Here is a 17,467-nt window from a genome sequence, read left to right on the forward strand (position 1 = left end):
GTCCTTTTAAGGTCATTGATGGTTTAGCCTTGTGCATCAGGGTCTATTCTGCTGTGTGTGCGCGTGTTTGCTTGTCTGTTTGTTCGTTAATGTGCTGGTTTATTTTAGTCTTCTGTGTGTGTCGGTGCCTTTGCCGTGTGTTTTCTTCTTCTTTGTGTTTATGCAGTATACGGTACGCCCCCTACTAGTTATCAGGTAAAACGATTGATAAAAGTTTTGAAAAACATTCATGAATCACAGAGCCCCATCACTGCTGCGGAGCGCAGCTTCTGCCATATAAACTTCTACTTCACTCTGCTTCCAAATCAAAACACACACACACACATGTACACACACTCACACACACACACACATGTACACACACTCCCGCAAACATGCACGCACACACACACACACACACACACACACACACACACACACACACACACATGTACACACACTCACACACGTACGCACACATATACGTACACACACTCACCCACGTACACACACACACACACACAGACACACAAAGATTTTAGATGCTACATTAAATCCCAGGTCAACAGCTTTTGATATGTTTCAAACTGGCTGTAAAGGTAGTCATTTTCTCTCATAGACTAGCGCCTGCCAACAAATAAAATGTTACGCAAACCCTCGATTAGCTTCATTATGTTTTGTTTTTATTTGCCAATATTGTAAGATAGAACTACATCGATAGAGGTAGTGCATGTTAATGTCTGAAGATGTGAATAACACTGTTAAAAACGATATTTATACGAACGCTTTTATTTTTCAACTGAATACACGCGTCATACATTTCTTGATTAAAAAAAAGGACACATTATAGTTTTTCAAGCTGCCAACTTTTATTCCCTTTTTAAGGGTCGACAAGTTGCTGCGGCCCCGTATTCAGGTCTAACAGCCACAGATGCACAAGGTGTATACGTTTGACGTATAGCGATTCTACACTTTGCGGATAACTCTATTTTAGAATCGTGATATTACCAAAGCACACTGCATTACATACTCACTTATCACGATCGGCATCCTACCTAAGTTAAGTTTCCAATAAAAATCTACTTAAACCGTTTCTAATGATAGCCTGGATGGTAGAACCCCTATCTCTATGATATCAATCATCTCGAGGTCTAACTCAGGGGGGCCTTTGTTGGCATGTTGGCCCTGAAGCCGTGGAGTCAGCTTGTGTAGGCACTGGAGGCAGACTGGCATCCAGGCTATTTTAGAGTCAGATCCGGGATATTGTATTTTCTTCCTTATACAGAAATCACCCACGAAAAACATAATGAACTGACGTATACGACAATTTGTGGAGTCTTAAATTCTCCCGCTAACCAGCAAATCAAAACCATAGCCTAGCTAGCATGGATGCTTTAAGAATTTCAATGCAAAATAAATCATTAAATCTCATGGACTGTTTGGAACAGTTTGCCGAAGTCAGGCGTCGGACTGATATTCCCGTAGGAACGCCACGGCAGCCGCGGCACCTTGCTGTTGGATAAAAACAAATGGAACAAAAACTTACATATTACATATTTTGATTAAGATCAACAGAGATTTTGATTAAGATCAACAGAGATTTTATAGTACGATTTGATCTAAGTTTATATTTTTTGTCATAGTTGTCATCTTTGAGGCTAATGATCAAAATATGCTAATATTGCGTACGCAAAGGTTAAATGTAATGTTTGAACTCTGACAGACGTTGCTATTCAGAATACAGAATATGACACGAAGCATTATGTTTCACTTATTGTTTAATGGTGATATTAAAAGGTAGTACTACCTAAAACTGTTAAAACGCACTGAATGAAAGAACATGATCTCGTCCTTCCAGAATAAGATGTGGATTTTAATGCGACTTCAGGCCACAGAATCAGGTAAATGATACTGTTATACAGAAAGTAGGCATAATTGCATCCCTCATCACAAAAGCAGCGTGTGGAAATCCAGGGCCAAAATCTTAAGCCACATCCGAAGCCGCAAGAGAGATTCAGAGGAGGACAATTAGTGTCCCAGGACTGGACTGCCACAGAAGAAGAAGATACAGAAAGAAGATAAGATTAGCCTCCTTTGCAGTCCTCCCGGCGTTTTTTTTTGAGAGCACTGACTTGCAATTTCCAGCTTATTGGGGCAAGGTTCACTAGCTGAGGTGACCGTATTTGTCGCACCGGAGGCCTGGCAGATACGGTCCCCCAAGCAGATACGGTTCACCAAGCAGATACGGTCCCCCAAGCAGATTCGGTACACCGTACCTCAAGCAGATACGGTCACGCAAGCAGATACGGTCACGCAAGCAGGTACGGTTCCCCTAGCAGGTACGGCCCCCTAGCCAAAGAACCTGGTCCCCATAAGTTAAAAATCACGATACCCCCCCCCCCCGACAAAAATAAACGCCGGCGCCACTCAAGAGGTGCGCAAATGAGGCCTAGAGAAGAAATCTGTTTCAAACTCACGTCCATGAGGAAGTTCATGTCGTCATTGGCCATGTCGAAGTCCATGGTACCCACGTAGTCAACGTCGATTCCGATGGTCCTTTTCACGTCTTCTTTCTGGTTAATGTGAAACAAAACAGGTTCATTTCATGTAATTTTTAATTAAATAAGAAAATTCGAATTTCTAAATAAGAAAATACGAATCTAGATGTCACAATTTTGTTACAGCTGCATTCCACCATGTCTTCAATTCCAAAACTGTGACACACGATTCAATTGCATGATTTAAAATAAACACAAGGTTTTTGTGCTTCATGTACCTCGAATGGCTCGTTCTTCCCCATGAAGTCCAGCAGGGAGGAGTAGTATTGCATGGACGTCTTCACCTTCTTCTCCCCCAGGGAAAGCGTCTTGGCCTCCAGGATCAGCCAATTGTCCTTCAAGTGCTTCAGAACCTCATCAGTTGGCTCCTGAGGACGGAAAAGGGATTAAAGAATAAAACTGTGGTCATCTTCATACAACAACAATATTTATTTGCACAACAAAAGTACAGCTACCTTCGTAAGGTTTTATACGACTATCTATACATGCAAACAATGAACAATGGGATGCATAATTATTAACCTACGTACAAGTATATGAATTATTAAACATGTCGATATCATTCCCTATCACTTACACTACTAGTTCTAAGATCTAAACATTCTTTAATATATTTACATATTTGTACACAGTAAGGGTTGTCTCCTTCTATATTTAATATGATACTATCATGCCCTGTTCATATATCCACCTATGTAGGCAAGTTTGTATATAACTCTGTGCAAAAACGAGACAATATCATACATTCCTGACACAGCATACTGTTACCAACATTATATTGTATTCTAGAGCGTTAGCATGTACATTGTTTTATAGACTATTTTACTGTTAGTCATAGATTAGATTAGTTCTCTATATCTGTCAACAATTAGCAATAGCTTAATTATCATTCACGTAAGTTGCCATACATTGTACCAGCTACAATTGTCGCGCAATAAAGTTCTTCTTCTATAATGTATTTGAATCTATCTATAGAATGGAATGTATCAAATATTGTCGAGCAAATGTCATAGAATCTTAAATATATAATTACTAACAACACTAAAAGTTGCACTTGTCCAGTTCTTGCACATGTCCTTGTCTACCCCCCTTTCTACCCTCTGTTTGCACTTGTTACTAACGCCCAGCTGCTAATAATCCGCCGAAAGGCGGGCTCAGCAGTATTGTAGAAGAAGAAGAAGAAGAAGAATCACGAACCTTCCCGCGTTCCACCTGTGGGAAGTACGCGGCAAACGCCTCTGCCTTGGTCCAGCCCCAAGGTGCGAAGTCTTCTTCTTTGAATTCCTGAAAATACAAAATATCATCAACTTAAACTTATATGACAATTTCCTTGACTCAAACTGAGGGAGGTACAGGCAGTAGATTGTAGTGTCGTATTGTTAGTGCCATATTGCTAGACCAAAGATATGCACATTTAACAAAGGAGGAAATGTTCGCACGTGTTATGTCAACAGCCGATTACGATGTAATGAAAAAACTCTGTGAATTTGTCTTCAAATGTTTCAAGAAGAAAGAAGAAGCATGTAAATCATAGTTAAAGCATAGCATATTTTTCTTAGTATTCTTACGATACTGTAATGCATTTAGCCCTCTGCTGGGCATGAATATGCAATAAACTTCATTGTCATTGTCATTGTCGTAGTGACAAGGAAGCTCTTACTGGGGTACCAAAAAGTATAGCTGCTTCTGTAAGGTCAACTAAAATAACTCTGCTTTGTACAGAACACGAAATTTTATTGAGCCCTCTGTCTGCAAAATGCTCTCGAATTGATTTTAAAAAACACATTATAATCAGCATTATACTTAAGTATTGTTTTTAAATGTACCTTCATGAAGTTCTCCTCAAGTGTGTCCGGAGTGGAGCTCTGGTAAACCCGCTCGATCCTGATCAGCCCGTTCCCATATCCCGCAAACCTCTTCCTCTCCTCTCTGTTGAACTCCTCTCGCTCGGCGTGGTCCTTTTCGTAGGTGCTTCGTGTGACATGGGGGAAATAGACATAAGATGTCGTTGCAAGGTAAACAAGCTATCTGTCACCCAAAAATCAAGACCATAGCACGTCTAGGTCAAAAGATACAAAAGTTCTGCTGCAGTACCAAGGTCACATACCAGGTGGCCTAAAATCGACCTTGACCTTCGGCTTCACAACACCCGCCCACAAACTAAATATCATTATAATCCATCAAGAGGTTCTTGAGTTATGCTTACTAGAGTAGCCCGAAAACACAAACAGACAAACAAACAAACAGACAGACAGACACACCCAAAACAATATCTCCATTTTTCATTGAGATAAAAAACAACCGGATACCTAGCAACGGTTGTCACGGAACAGCATATTTCTGTTGACCCTAGAATCGTTTCTTTCCTTCTGTGATAGATGCCATATTTCACGCGGTCACATACATGTACGTCGTGCGATAATGGTTCGGTTTTGATGCAAGAAGTTTTTAAAGCGGGCTGTGACAGAACCAAACACCGACAAGGCTATACACAGCCTTTTCTGTCGCAGGACAGCTGAATTTTGCCTGTCACCTGCACGGCAAAATGTGTCATAAGCTAGCAACCGCACGACGATCGCACGACGCATGTTACCGTGCCCAAAAACATCATTTGTTTCTTTGTCTGTTTTGCTGCTTGCCCTTACAAAAGTTACAAGACCATAGCACGTCCATGTCAAAAGATACAATAAAACGGAAGTTGTCCTGCAGTACCAAGGCCACTTGCCAGGGGTCTTCCCCAGCACCTACAGACATACTAAATATCATCATAATCCATCTAGAGGTTTTTGAGTTATAGCCAGGGTGCCATCCTAGATTACTACCGGGGCTCCTGCGTTTGCAGGGTGGCGAAGGCAGAAGATCCGGTAGTATTCTAAGATGGCACCCTGGCTACTTGAGTTATGCTGACTACAAAAATCCCGACACACATACAGGCAGGCTGACAGGCTTCGGGCGATTTTTTGAAATCAATGTTGATCCAAATATTGGCCTTTTACCAGTTTAGTCGATTCTGATTTCGTCTATGTCCAAGAGATCATACCATCTCATGGGGGATTTTTAGTTTTCGACGGACGTCACCCGAGAAAATTGAAAAATACGGTCGACGCTCGGGCGATTTTGAAATTCGGCGAGCTTCGGGCGATTTCAAAATTCCGCGAGCTTCGGGCGATCTACAAATTCGGCCGACGCTTGTATGAATTGTGACGCCAGCATAACAACAGTAACAGAACGTGCCGTACCATGCCAGGTCTGTTCCCGGGCGGACCTTCCGGGCTGTCGGGTCTTTCTTCTCAAGCCGCCTCAGCCGGGCCTCCAGGTCAGCCTCGTGCGGCGAAGGGTCCGTGTCCTCAGAGAACTGGGGGTAAAGGGGTTATCCCAAAGTTGAGTTGCGCAATCTTTGAGCTTGTTTGTAGTCCCTACTTGAAATTTTTGAAACCTTTCTTTTCCTTGAAATTTTTTGCCCAATCTGGAGACTTTTTTGGTTAGAAGGAGCAGGTAGGGTCTTAACTTTCTCATTTTAGTTGAAAATTGTTAAGTTCAGCAGTTTAGGTGGCGTAAGAACATATGTGAGTTGTTGGGCCATGCGGATGGGTATGGCCGAGAACTAGGTCAGAGATAGGGTCTGTTTACTTCCGAGTGACGTTTCTGCGAGTTTGAGCTGTACAACCCTCTGTTTCCTTTGCATGTTTATCAAGTATACCCTTGTGACTTCGTGGGGGAGAAGAGTTTTTAAGATTGAAGTTCAGGTAATAACTTTTCTAGGGCCTTACTTTAGTGGGTCTTATCATGGCCGGCAATGAAAGCAAGTAACTTTGTTGTCATCCCTAAAAACACACCAAGTCAGGATATTGTACTCTCCAAGAAGAGGAGTGGGTCCAGCTGTTTTTTGACGTGTGTTTGGGCCTTATATTGGGCTTTGTACTTTCTAATGATTTTTTTTTGTGTTCTAAGGAGGTCAAATACACCTCGGTTCTACCAAACTGATCAAATTATTTTCGGACACCAATTCCGATAAGAAGAAAATTTGGACCAAAAACAGACCTTTATATATTGGATGACAAATGTCTAAGGTCTATGGTCTATGGCATAAACAAACATTCTATGAAAGAATTCAAATGGCCCAAAACACATATATGCGGCGACGAGTCAGTGTCCGATAATATTCCTAATATTGCTGCTCATAGAACCTAAAATACTTTATCGAGAAGAGTAGGTTTGACCCGATGTGCGAGCCGTAGCAAATCCACATTGCATTAATAGCTAACGAAAAAGCGATATAATTCGTCTTCAGTTTGAGGTTTGACTACTCTCCGAGGAGAGGAGGGGTTCTGGCTGTTTTATTACGTGTTTTTAGGCGCTTTTGTCGGGCTTTCTACTTTGTCTTTTTTTTTTCTCTATAGAACTTTGACAAAGTAGAAAGCCCGACAATCGCTAAAACACATCTAAAACTAGCCGAACCCCACTTATGCTTAGAGAGTAACGTTCGACCACTTTTTATTATTCTTAGCACAGCAGCCACTATCACAACTATGACCAGCAATAAAGATAATAATTATGCTGATATTCACGTACCAGGATCAGCCCGAGTGTTTTCTCCCCGCCGTTGCTGTTCTGGACAGGGCTGAATCGCTTATCACGCAAGTTCTCCGGGCTCATGAGGGTCTTGACTTCCGTTTCCGACTTCCCGTCAAACTTTGCCTGGAAGGTGTCTTCTGGGTTCAAGGACAGCCACCAGCCTAATAATTGAATATCGGTCAATGTCAGTATATTATATAGATAAGCAAAGGCCAAACCAGATTCCACAAATTTCAATAGCTTCGATGATCTGTAAGCATTCTATCGAAAGGTGTGACTATTATTAAATTTTCGACACCATATAGTTTCCATTGTACTGCTAAGCATTGCAAATGATGTGCAAAATAGTGATCAGCAAGAACTTGAACAGCATCAATAGTGTAGTGTGCGTAGTCCAGTGGTTAGCGATCTTGCCTCTGGAACTAGAATCCCCGGGTTCGATCCCGGCTGTGTCGCTCACCCGACATGCACGCTACCGTTAAAGATCGCAGTCCTTAAGCCGGCGTCACAATACATGCGAGCATCGGCCGATTTTGTAGATCGCCGGAAGCTCGCCGAATTTTAAATTCGCCCGAGCGTCGACCGTATTTTTCACTGAAAACCTGCCCAGTCACAAATTGAACAGAGCTCGGGCGACGTCCGTCGAACGCTAATAATCATAAATCCCACATAAGACGGTACCATCTCTTGGACACGGACGAAGTCAGAATCAAATGGCCTGGTAACAATCTCAAATTTGGACCAACTTTACTTTCTGAGTTGTGGCAAATCTGTAGGGCACAAGTGAAGTAGGTGGGCACACTGAAAATAATCACATAAAGAGGCATTTTTTTATAGACCAATCAAAATACAAGTGCAGGAGCCACAAAGCCAACAGATCAGTCGTTTAACCCCGATCCAAAAATTTTCACCAAATAGAAATCGACCGAAGCTCGGGCGAACGCCGTCCGAGCTTCGACCGACCGTTGACAAGCCTATCGACGCCCTGCCGACGCCTGGGCGTGCCTCGGCAGACAAACATAGAGCTATAATGACTCAGTGGACGTTCAACTAGTCATTTTGTGGAGATAAAACTCAGGAAGTGAAGTCAAAGCTCAAAAGTCAAGCCCCAGTTCATTGAAATACAAATTGAAACATCCAAACCAATACCAAAATGGAAACAAGAAGCATTGTCTTCGGTGTCAACATTTTATTTATAATTTTTTTTTTTAATGAAAATTTAACTTTGCATTGAATTGTCTTTCATTAGAAAAGTTTGGCAGCATTCTTCGACAAGTTGAAATTAGTATTAGTTAATATTGCAGTATCATTTATCATCTTATGTTATAAACCAAACTGTCGTTTCCTTTTATCTATAAACAACAAGGAGTTCGGCCGAGGCCCGTCCAAGCTCCCATCAACACCTGCACAACGCTCGCCCGAAGTACGCTTTACTTTTCATGAGTCGGCCGGAACACTGACGACGGTCGTCCGATTATTGTTCAAGGCCCGTGCGAGGCTCGCACGAGGCCGAAGAGTTCGGGCGACCTCCGACCGACCAAAAATCGGGTCTAAAATCCTCGGATGCCCGCCCGAATATTGGCCGAGCGCTGGGCGTTGCTCGGGCGAGCTACGGGCAAACTGTTGACGAGCTGTGCGAGTTCAAAAATCGTCGCCGAGGCCTCGCTGAATTTAAGCGCAGCTTCCAGTGACACGCGAACGTCGGCCGAGCTCCGAAAATTCGCCCGAAGCCCGTAGAATCGACAGGACGTCGGTCGTACTTCGCCCGAAAATCGCCATTTGGAGCTCGCCGACAAGTCGGCCGAGCTAATTTCTTGATTTGTGACGGGGGCTTTAGGACGGGACGTTAAGCCGTGGTCCACTGTTCATTGTGCTTGTCGAAAAGAGCTAGGGGAATTTCCCCGGTACAATGAACCTGTAAATACTGTACATAGCGTCTGTCTTCTCTCTCACGACCAGTGGAAGAGTAGCTCATCTGTATGTTCATTGAGTTCATTTGAGCTCATCTGTATGTTCATTGAGTTCATTTGAGTTCGAGATCCCTTTCCTTTCCATCAATGTCCAAGAGATAACTGATAAAGCTGACTTAACATTCAGATCTTACAGTTAGTAGTTTTTGGACAGTAAAGGATGACGTAGCACTGCACTCAAATTTTCCATAACTTATTTCAAAAGTACCACGTACAGAGAACAGTATACCAATCTTTACACCTGGGCGGAGTGAAGTGAGGAATGATAACATAACATCCACTGCACGAAATGGCATCGTATCCCGGCGTATACGTACAGGGATTCCTCCGGAAATATTCCATATCCCGGTGCGGATTTAGCGTATCCGTTAAAACTAACGGAAACGCTAAATCCGCACCGGGATATGGAATATTTCCGGAGGAATCCCTGTACGTATACGCCGGGATACGAGGCCATTTCGTGTAGTGATCGGTGGAGTAAGGGTTCTGGGCCGAACACCCTGTCGTTACGCCACACGACCTCACGAGGCCACGTAAGATCTAAAGGTTCTTACCGTCGAAGCAGTAGACAGGGTAGTTTGCCACCAGGCCTCCGTCTATGTGGAGAAATCCGCCTCGCTCGTACGGTTCGAACGCCACTGTTGGAGGAAATACGGCAAATTTAAGGATAAACAAAGTTTTTTTTTTTCTTTTTTTTTTTTACACAACGGCAAGGGTAACACAAATAAAGTTAAGGACGCAGCGACGCCGCCAGCGTGCTGCGTTTCGAGTGAGAGGGGGGCTTTAGGAAGTACTGTACCTGGAATGGACATGGACATTTTTTTTACACAACGGCAAGGGTAACACAAATAAAGTTAAGAACGCAGCGACGCCGCCAGCGTGCCGCGTTTCGAGTGAAAGGGGGGCTTTAGGACGCAGCGACGCCGCCAGCGTGCCGCGTTTCGAGTGAAACGGGGGCTTTAGGCAGTACTGTACCTGGAATGGACATGGACATGCGCACTGCCTCCCGCACCCTCATGAGAGGCGTGGTCTTGACGTGGAAGTACAACTCCCGCGCGTACTGCACGTTGTAGGCCACGATACACAGCTCAACGTCTAGAACCTTGTACAGCTGAAACAAAGCGGGTCACATGTGTCACTTCTGCTGTATCATCAAATGATGATGAATCAAGCACACATTAACACTTAAGCTGCCGGAGTTATACGTCGCTACCCTTCGAAATACAATGGCGTTCCCTTGAAACCCGCAAGGTGGCAGTTCTTCACAGTAACCAACAAATACATCCGGGCACTATACCACTTGACCCCCTATTCCCTTCACTGCCTTTGGCTGTAAGGTACGATGGTCAAAATTTCAGCTCAGTCAAAATCGAGCTGTTTGACCTGTGACCTCCCTCATGATACCCGTGCTACATCCGGCGGCCCCAACTGCCCCAGCTGCCCCAACTTCCGGGTTTGCGCGCTACACGCACGCAATTTTGTTCATCCGGGCAGTACCCTATCCCGGTTATAACCGGGCGCCACACAGAGCATTTTTCTGCATCCCGGATATATCCGGGCCTGGCAGCTTAAGGGCCCATCTATAGATGCAAGAAGTGATGACGTAATACACACCTCCAGGAACGTGACGTCTTCATCCAGACCGTGCCCCTTCACCTGTTCCCTGATGACGTCACCGAACCACTTGAGAAACTCGTTCCCAGGATTGGCTCCCTTGTTGTATATCAGGTTTTTGGCATAGGAGATGTAGTCTAACCATGGGATCCAACGATGTCCACCACCATCTGATCACCATTAAAGATAAAGAAAGGGACCAAGGAACAATGTCATAAACAAATGAAAGGACGCATGGATGTTCTAGCTTCATGATTGAACATTTTCGTACGTGCAATATTGCACTTGGTACAAAGAGGGAAAGAGAGAATCAGAGAGAGAGGGAGTGAGGGAGAGAGAGGGAGAAAGAGAGAAAGTGAAAAAAATGAAAGGGAAAGAAGGAGATAAAGAGAAAAATAGTGAAAAGGTGAAAACGCTGCACTTGGTACACCCAAGATTAAGAGAGAAATACAGGAAGAAAGAGAAAAAGAGACAGTGAAAAAGAGAGAGAGAGAGAGAGAGAGAAAGCTAGAAAAAGAGCAAGAACAAGAGTAAGGGAAAAGAAAGATCATGAGAAGGAGAGACCAAGAGAGAAATTGAGACAAGGGGAGAGAAAGAGAGAGAATTGGATACAGAAAGAAAAAGAAGTAAAATCGGCGGTGTTTCCCCTCAGCAAGCTCTTACCCATTAAAACGTCCCACAGGTTCACCCCGCTCAAGGTCGTCATCATCTCCTCTGACGTCATCCCCATGGCCAGCAGGGCGGCCGTGATTGCGCCTGCGCTGGTGCCGCCGAACCGTTTGATGTTCTTCATGATGCCGGCGTCCTCCAGAATCTGTAAACAAACAAACAAACAAACAGACAAAGATATAAGTGTGATATTCTTTATGATGAAGGCGTCCTCCAAAATCCGGAAACGGATAAGAAGTAGAAAACACGTTTTCAAAGATAAGCTATTTTTGGCATCGAAATGTTAAAAAATCTGGTCGAACTATATCGGAAAACATTATTGATTCGGCACCGTTGGAAACTTTGTTTTCGTTGCTTTCTTATGTCTTTTTTAATTCGAGATCGCAGTTGTTTCAATACATTTATCAGTATAGTGAGAGGGAAGATGGTGTCACCACAAATTTACAATTTGCAAGTATGACAGGAAGTGCGGTAGTTCAGAGTTGGCAGAAATCGGACATGACCCACAGACAGTCTAGGTCAGGAGGTCAATGGATGAGGCTACTAAATCACGGGAGGTACAATTTTCGTTTTGTAGGTTTGTATATGTTTTCTCAGATATATATTATCAGATATATAGTATATGTTTTCTCAGATATATATAATCAGATATATATTATTAGATGAAAGCCACTTTTTAATTGATTGTTCCTTATATAAAGATGAGCGGCAATCGTTGTTTAAGATAATAGAATTAGACAAGAAATGTACAAAAATGTCAAAACAGGATACTTTTATATACCTGATGTCATGTAAGAACGAATATATAATGGACAAAGTATGTAGTCATATTTCCAAATGTTTCAAAAAGAGAGATGAAACTACTAGGTGATCATCATTTAGTTTAGCAATATCCCACAGTTTGTATGTTTTTTTCTTTTTTTTTTCTTTAGTTTTTAGCATTAGAATGTAGCATTTTATCAATTTATGTTTTACATTATGTTCCTTACAGACCACGTGTGGTCTTCTGTGCATTTAGCCCTTCTGGGCAGGAATATGCAATAAAGACTATTATTATTATTATCTTAATCTCGTGGCACCGTTCGCAAATTTGATGACTGTATTACAAATGATACATATGAGTGTACTTAGGAATTGAAATCTTAGAACAGATGAGTTTTCTTTAAAAATGATACCTTAGCCGCCCCTATGTAGGCTATCCCCTTGGCCCCACCGCCCTCCAGTACCAGGTTGTTGAACGGGAACTCCTTCCCTGCGAACTCCGCTCCGCTCCGAGCCGGCAGTCTGACAGCAGTCGCCATGATGGACGCACTTCTGCGAGTTTGTCCTGTAAAGAAGGCAACATGTCACTTACAAAACTAATTTGCCTCCCTAATATTTGTATATCATAATCATAACCGTCTTTTTCACTCATCCAACACCATTGTTCAGTCTGTACTGTAACATCCAAACAGCGTTCGAGAGAAAGAAACTAAAGTACCTCGACCTAAAACAACAGTGCGAAACGAAGGGCGGGGGGACATTGCTATACCCAGTGAAAGTAGGGTGCCGAGTTTTCGCTGGAACTTCACTAGCCAGATTAAGCAGACTGACCTAGCCATTGAGAAGAAGGTCATCAAGGGGATGGCGGAGGAAGTGGAGAAATCCAGCTTCTGGCTATTGATTAGGAGGGAAAAGCCTGGGGTAAGAAGGAGACAGCATAAGCGCCACAGCAGCAGTGAGGCAGGGTGGAGACGTCCTCCCTGTCGTCCCCCCATCCTGAGGGCATACCAGAGTACGAGGGACGAAACGTCCAGTGAAGGAGGGGCCTCTGGCTGAAGATCACAGCTGACTCTATGGTGCTGAAAAGCACGTCAAGTGGCACGAGCTACCTGGCAGGTGAGAAATATCTCATTCTGTAGTTCTAATGTTTAATGGAACAATATGGCGGACGCTAAGCCACGTGATAATCACGTGGCTGTAAACAACCTATCACAGCACAGCTGATGTCATCCATGGAGTAAAGACTATGTGGACTGCGGTACAAAATATAAACCTACAACTGAATACCCATGGACAATGAACACGCCCCGGTACAACACCTGGTTTAACATCGTTAAAATGCCGCGGCAGAAAACTGAAATGTCACAGAGTCACTGTGGTTAAACGCGTCTGCTGAAGGAATGCGGCATGTGCTTTTTGGCGCCAAAACATACCTTGCCTCCGGAACCACTATATCTATACAGATCAGAAGTCACAAGGCCCAATTTACACACAAGTTTACGGTGTCGACTCGTGGCTGCGTGTGCGGAATTTCTGGCTGCTCAAGTGGACTTTTCCTACTAGATAACGCTACTTGAGTGGAATAGTATTCTCCTTGCACATAACTTGAGTCGACTCCAAGTCGACTTTAAAACGCTTGTATGTGTAAATGGGGCCACAATTGCGCATGCACCGGTGTCTCGCATCCGTACAGAAGCTGTACAAGTAATATCAGACACACTGCACAGAATGAGGTGTGTGTAAGCATGTGCCGTTACCGCTTCACTGCATCCACAGAAGCCCAACCCAACACCAAACGCATGGCTAGGTTTGCACAATAGAATCATCGGCGTCCTGTCTGGCAGTTTTAATGCCAGGGTTCAGGGGTGAAGACTCAACGAGAGACATAGTTGTAACAATTGGTCTAGCTATGTCAGTCTCCGAGGCAGGCGTTTTCATATTTCCTGGCAATGGCTTAGGTTTTCGTTTCTATTAGCCAAGTGACCCAATACACACACACATACGCACACATACGCACACGCACACGCACACACACACATACGCACACACACACACATACGCACACACACACACACACAGACACACACACACACACGCACACACACACACACACACACACCGTGACACACACACACACACCGTGACATACACATAGTTACGCACTATGCAGACATACAGATAGACACGCACACAGGTAATTGAGCCCAAACAGTTCATGAATGAAGCACATTCCAACCCTGAAGGTTGATGCTTAATTGCAGCCAGTCAAGCCTGTTTTGGAGACTACAGCTATCGAAAAGGCCCAACAATAACGCGCTTTAACATCCTAAATGAGCTTCACACCGGCGTACTAGTATTTACAAATACATGAATGTTTCCAAGCACAACTTAGAAGAAAATTTAGGAGAATAAACACACTGTATTGTCTTTTCCGGAGACCTGAATATAGTATCTAGAATATAGTACGGCGAACTGAGTAGTCCAGTTTGAAGGGGGAGGGGCATCGCTGGTATTACACTTGATAACAAAAATTCCCAGAGTCAAACGCTCATTAGAACACGCCGACTGCCTTGCTTGCACAGCTACAAGACCTTTCAGTTACCAACTGCTTAAGATAATGCACAATTTCCCGCCTAAATCGACGACGCAAATGCACTTTACTTAACATTAAGCTCACGGTCATGGTCAATTATAATAGTTGATGTAGCTTTTGTATGTAAGAGCCACATGTTCTAAATCGTATGCAAAGAAGATCACTGCTACTTATCACTTGCCAGGGTCTTGACACAGTCGTCTTGTTGAACAGATCTCCGCTGTGACGAGTCTTGACGAGGAAATGTGTGCTAGAACACACGCAGGACGCCCTGTACCGCGTCTTGTAGGGAGAGGGTGGGCGGGAACACACGTCGGTCTCGCCGTTCCACCGAATGAGCGGCTGAAGTCAAAAGGGCGGGCACAACTCCTTATATGGTTACAGACAGGTGAAAGACACGTCAGCGTTGTTGTGTGGAATTTTCCAAAAGCGTGACGTAGGATGGTGTTCATCTTGTTGGGGGTAGGGGGGGGGGGGGGGGGGGTGGTATTGTGGTATACCACAAAAACTTGTGAGGACCCCCTGGCGATCGCAGTACGACTGGTTTGCGACAGGCGTGCCGAATTCAGGTGTCTAGCGTCGGGTTGTTTTCGGTCTTCGTCGTAGCCTTGTTTAAAATCATGTGTGGGGTTTTTGACGCACCTGAAAGAAGGGCTTCGGTCATGACCTCTGAACCCATATCGGATGTAACAGTTAGGAAGACCATATGAGAGGTGTCATTTGCATGTATAGCATGGGCAGACATTATTTGTGAGAGCGTCATTGGGGATAATACATGTACGGGGCTATAACTAGGTAGGAGTTATCAGTTGGACGCTGACCTGTTTTGAGACATTTGTTGTCTTTTTACCCCCTGTACGACTAAACGATGCCTGCTGTACGCAAAACTTAACAGGTTATCGCTCATTAATTCAACCTTGCATTCAACTTAGCATCCGAGCATTACGTTAATATGTTATGTAATGTTATTTTGAAGAGTAATATAATTTAATCTTTACCACTGGAAAAATACAATGAAAATTAGTTTGATTTCCATTGTATTTTCAAGTGGTAAGGATTTAATTACATTACTCTATTACTGACCTAGAAGACTAATATTCACAAACATATGTTATGCTATCAATTTTGAGCCCAGTCTATGGCAGCGTTGCCTTTCGTACCAAACGCTGTTCAACAACTTCGACACACGAAGCCTCTCGTCAAAATGCGTGTCACGTAACGTCACACCTGAGTCAGCCAGGTAACAACAATCGCCTTGGCGAACGTCACGCTTAAGACGCTGACTGCGAACCGTTTAAGAAAACAACAAAGAAAACGAACCAAGCATTTATTCATTGGTCTTTTTAGGGGGACATGAAGAGTGAACCTCCCTGTGACCTTCCTGCGACCTCGCTGCAACCTCACTGCGACGTCGCTTCAACCTCACTGCGACCTCGCTGCAACATCATTGCGACATTGCTGCGACATCATTACGACCTTTCTGCGACATCACTGCGACGTTGCTGCAAACCCACTGCGACCTCGCTATAACCTAAACTGGATTTGTGTAACCCTTGATTTTGTGTCTGGAATATCATGCACATTTAAACACACAATTGCAAAACGTGACAAATGTTTTTTTTATTTTTTTTTTATCTATGAAATGCGTTTAACGACCTGTCAAACACTAGGTCGGACCGCGATCGCAGCCGTCCAAGTAGAATGGGGATAATAGCTATCACCTGGGTGCATGTTTCACCTGAGCAAATTCGAGTTGACTACAGACTGCTCAGGAAACGCCGGAACTAAAGAAAAACATCCCCTCCTTTTACTTCTACATCTACATGTTGATACCCCCATATAGCCCCATCAGGGGCAAAGTAGGGGGGGGGGGGTTAAGGTCCCGGGCTAAGGCGGTCAGGCCTCCAGTCTGGCACGGAAGGACTCAGCAGTGGGAGCCGTAAAAACCCTGCCAGGCAGGTTATTCCACTGGGGAATATTACGGGGGAAGTATGAGTGTTTGTATGTGTCGGTTCTAGCGTAGATAGTTCCCTCCTCCTTTCAGAGATATTGGGCCACTGCAGGTCACTGATCATGTGTGTCACGCTGCTAGTCCGCCGTAAGACTTTAAGGGTCACACCAGCGCTTTGTAGCAAGTGGCCTTGACCATAGATGACCAGTGGGTCAAATTGCGCCGAATGACCCCTAGAACCCTACCGGCTTTGCTAATGGTGTGGTTGATATGGGTATGGGGGGGGGGGGGGGGGTCCAGGGCTAAGGCGGACTGACCTCCAGCCTGGCAGGGAACGACTCAGCAGTGGGAGCCGTCACAACCGCGCCAGGCAGGGCGTTCCACTGGGGAATAGTACGGGGGAAGTATGAGTGTTTGTATGTGTCGGTTCTAGCGTAGGTAGTTCTCTCCTCCTTTCAGAGAGATGGGGCGCCACTGCAGGTCACTGAGCATGTGTGTCACGCTGCTAGTCCGCCGTAAGACTTTCAGGGTCACACCAGCGCTTTGTAGCAAGTGGCCTTGACCCTAGATGGACAGTGGGTCAAATTGCGCCGAATGACCCCTAGAACCCTACCGGCTTTGCTAGTGGCGTGGTTGATATGGGTGTCCCACCACAAATCGTCGGACAGTTGTACTCCAAGATAGGGGTTGGACTTAACACCGGTAAGGGCTTTTGTACTTGTTCTATGCCGAACGTGTAGTGTCGCCTTACAAGCGTCGTCTTAGATTGCAGTGGGCGTACAAAGTAAATGAAGTC

The 17,467-nt window shown here is 44.3% G+C and overlaps 1 protein-coding gene across 1 annotated transcript in view; it reads right to left on the reverse strand.

Annotated features, from left to right (window-relative positions):
* Positions 1–752: 752 nt before the first annotated feature.
* The window catches only part of LOC136424154 (uncharacterized), a 17,688-nt gene continuing 973 nt past the window's right edge, over positions 753–17,467 (reverse strand). Inside the window, exons 2-13 of the mRNA XM_066412641.1 lie at positions 12,541–12,692; positions 11,360–11,510; positions 10,697–10,866; positions 10,058–10,193; positions 9,637–9,720; positions 7,110–7,273; positions 5,777–5,892; positions 4,364–4,508; positions 3,735–3,821; positions 2,756–2,905; positions 2,457–2,552; positions 753–1,491 (exon numbers count right to left, since the gene is read on the reverse strand). Of these exons, the coding sequence (XP_066268738.1) occupies positions 1,438–1,491; positions 2,457–2,552; positions 2,756–2,905; positions 3,735–3,821; positions 4,364–4,508; positions 5,777–5,892; positions 7,110–7,273; positions 9,637–9,720; positions 10,058–10,193; positions 10,697–10,866; positions 11,360–11,510; positions 12,541–12,692 (1,505 nt within the window). The 3' untranslated portion in view covers positions 753–1,437. The remainder of the gene's footprint in view (positions 1,492–2,456; positions 2,553–2,755; positions 2,906–3,734; positions 3,822–4,363; positions 4,509–5,776; positions 5,893–7,109; positions 7,274–9,636; positions 9,721–10,057; positions 10,194–10,696; positions 10,867–11,359; positions 11,511–12,540; positions 12,693–17,467) is intronic.

Source organism: Branchiostoma lanceolatum, chromosome 18 (genome assembly GCF_035083965.1).
Source record: "Branchiostoma lanceolatum isolate klBraLanc5 chromosome 18, klBraLanc5.hap2, whole genome shotgun sequence".
NCBI classification, from domain to species: Eukaryota; Metazoa; Chordata; class Leptocardii; order Amphioxiformes; family Branchiostomatidae; genus Branchiostoma; species Branchiostoma lanceolatum.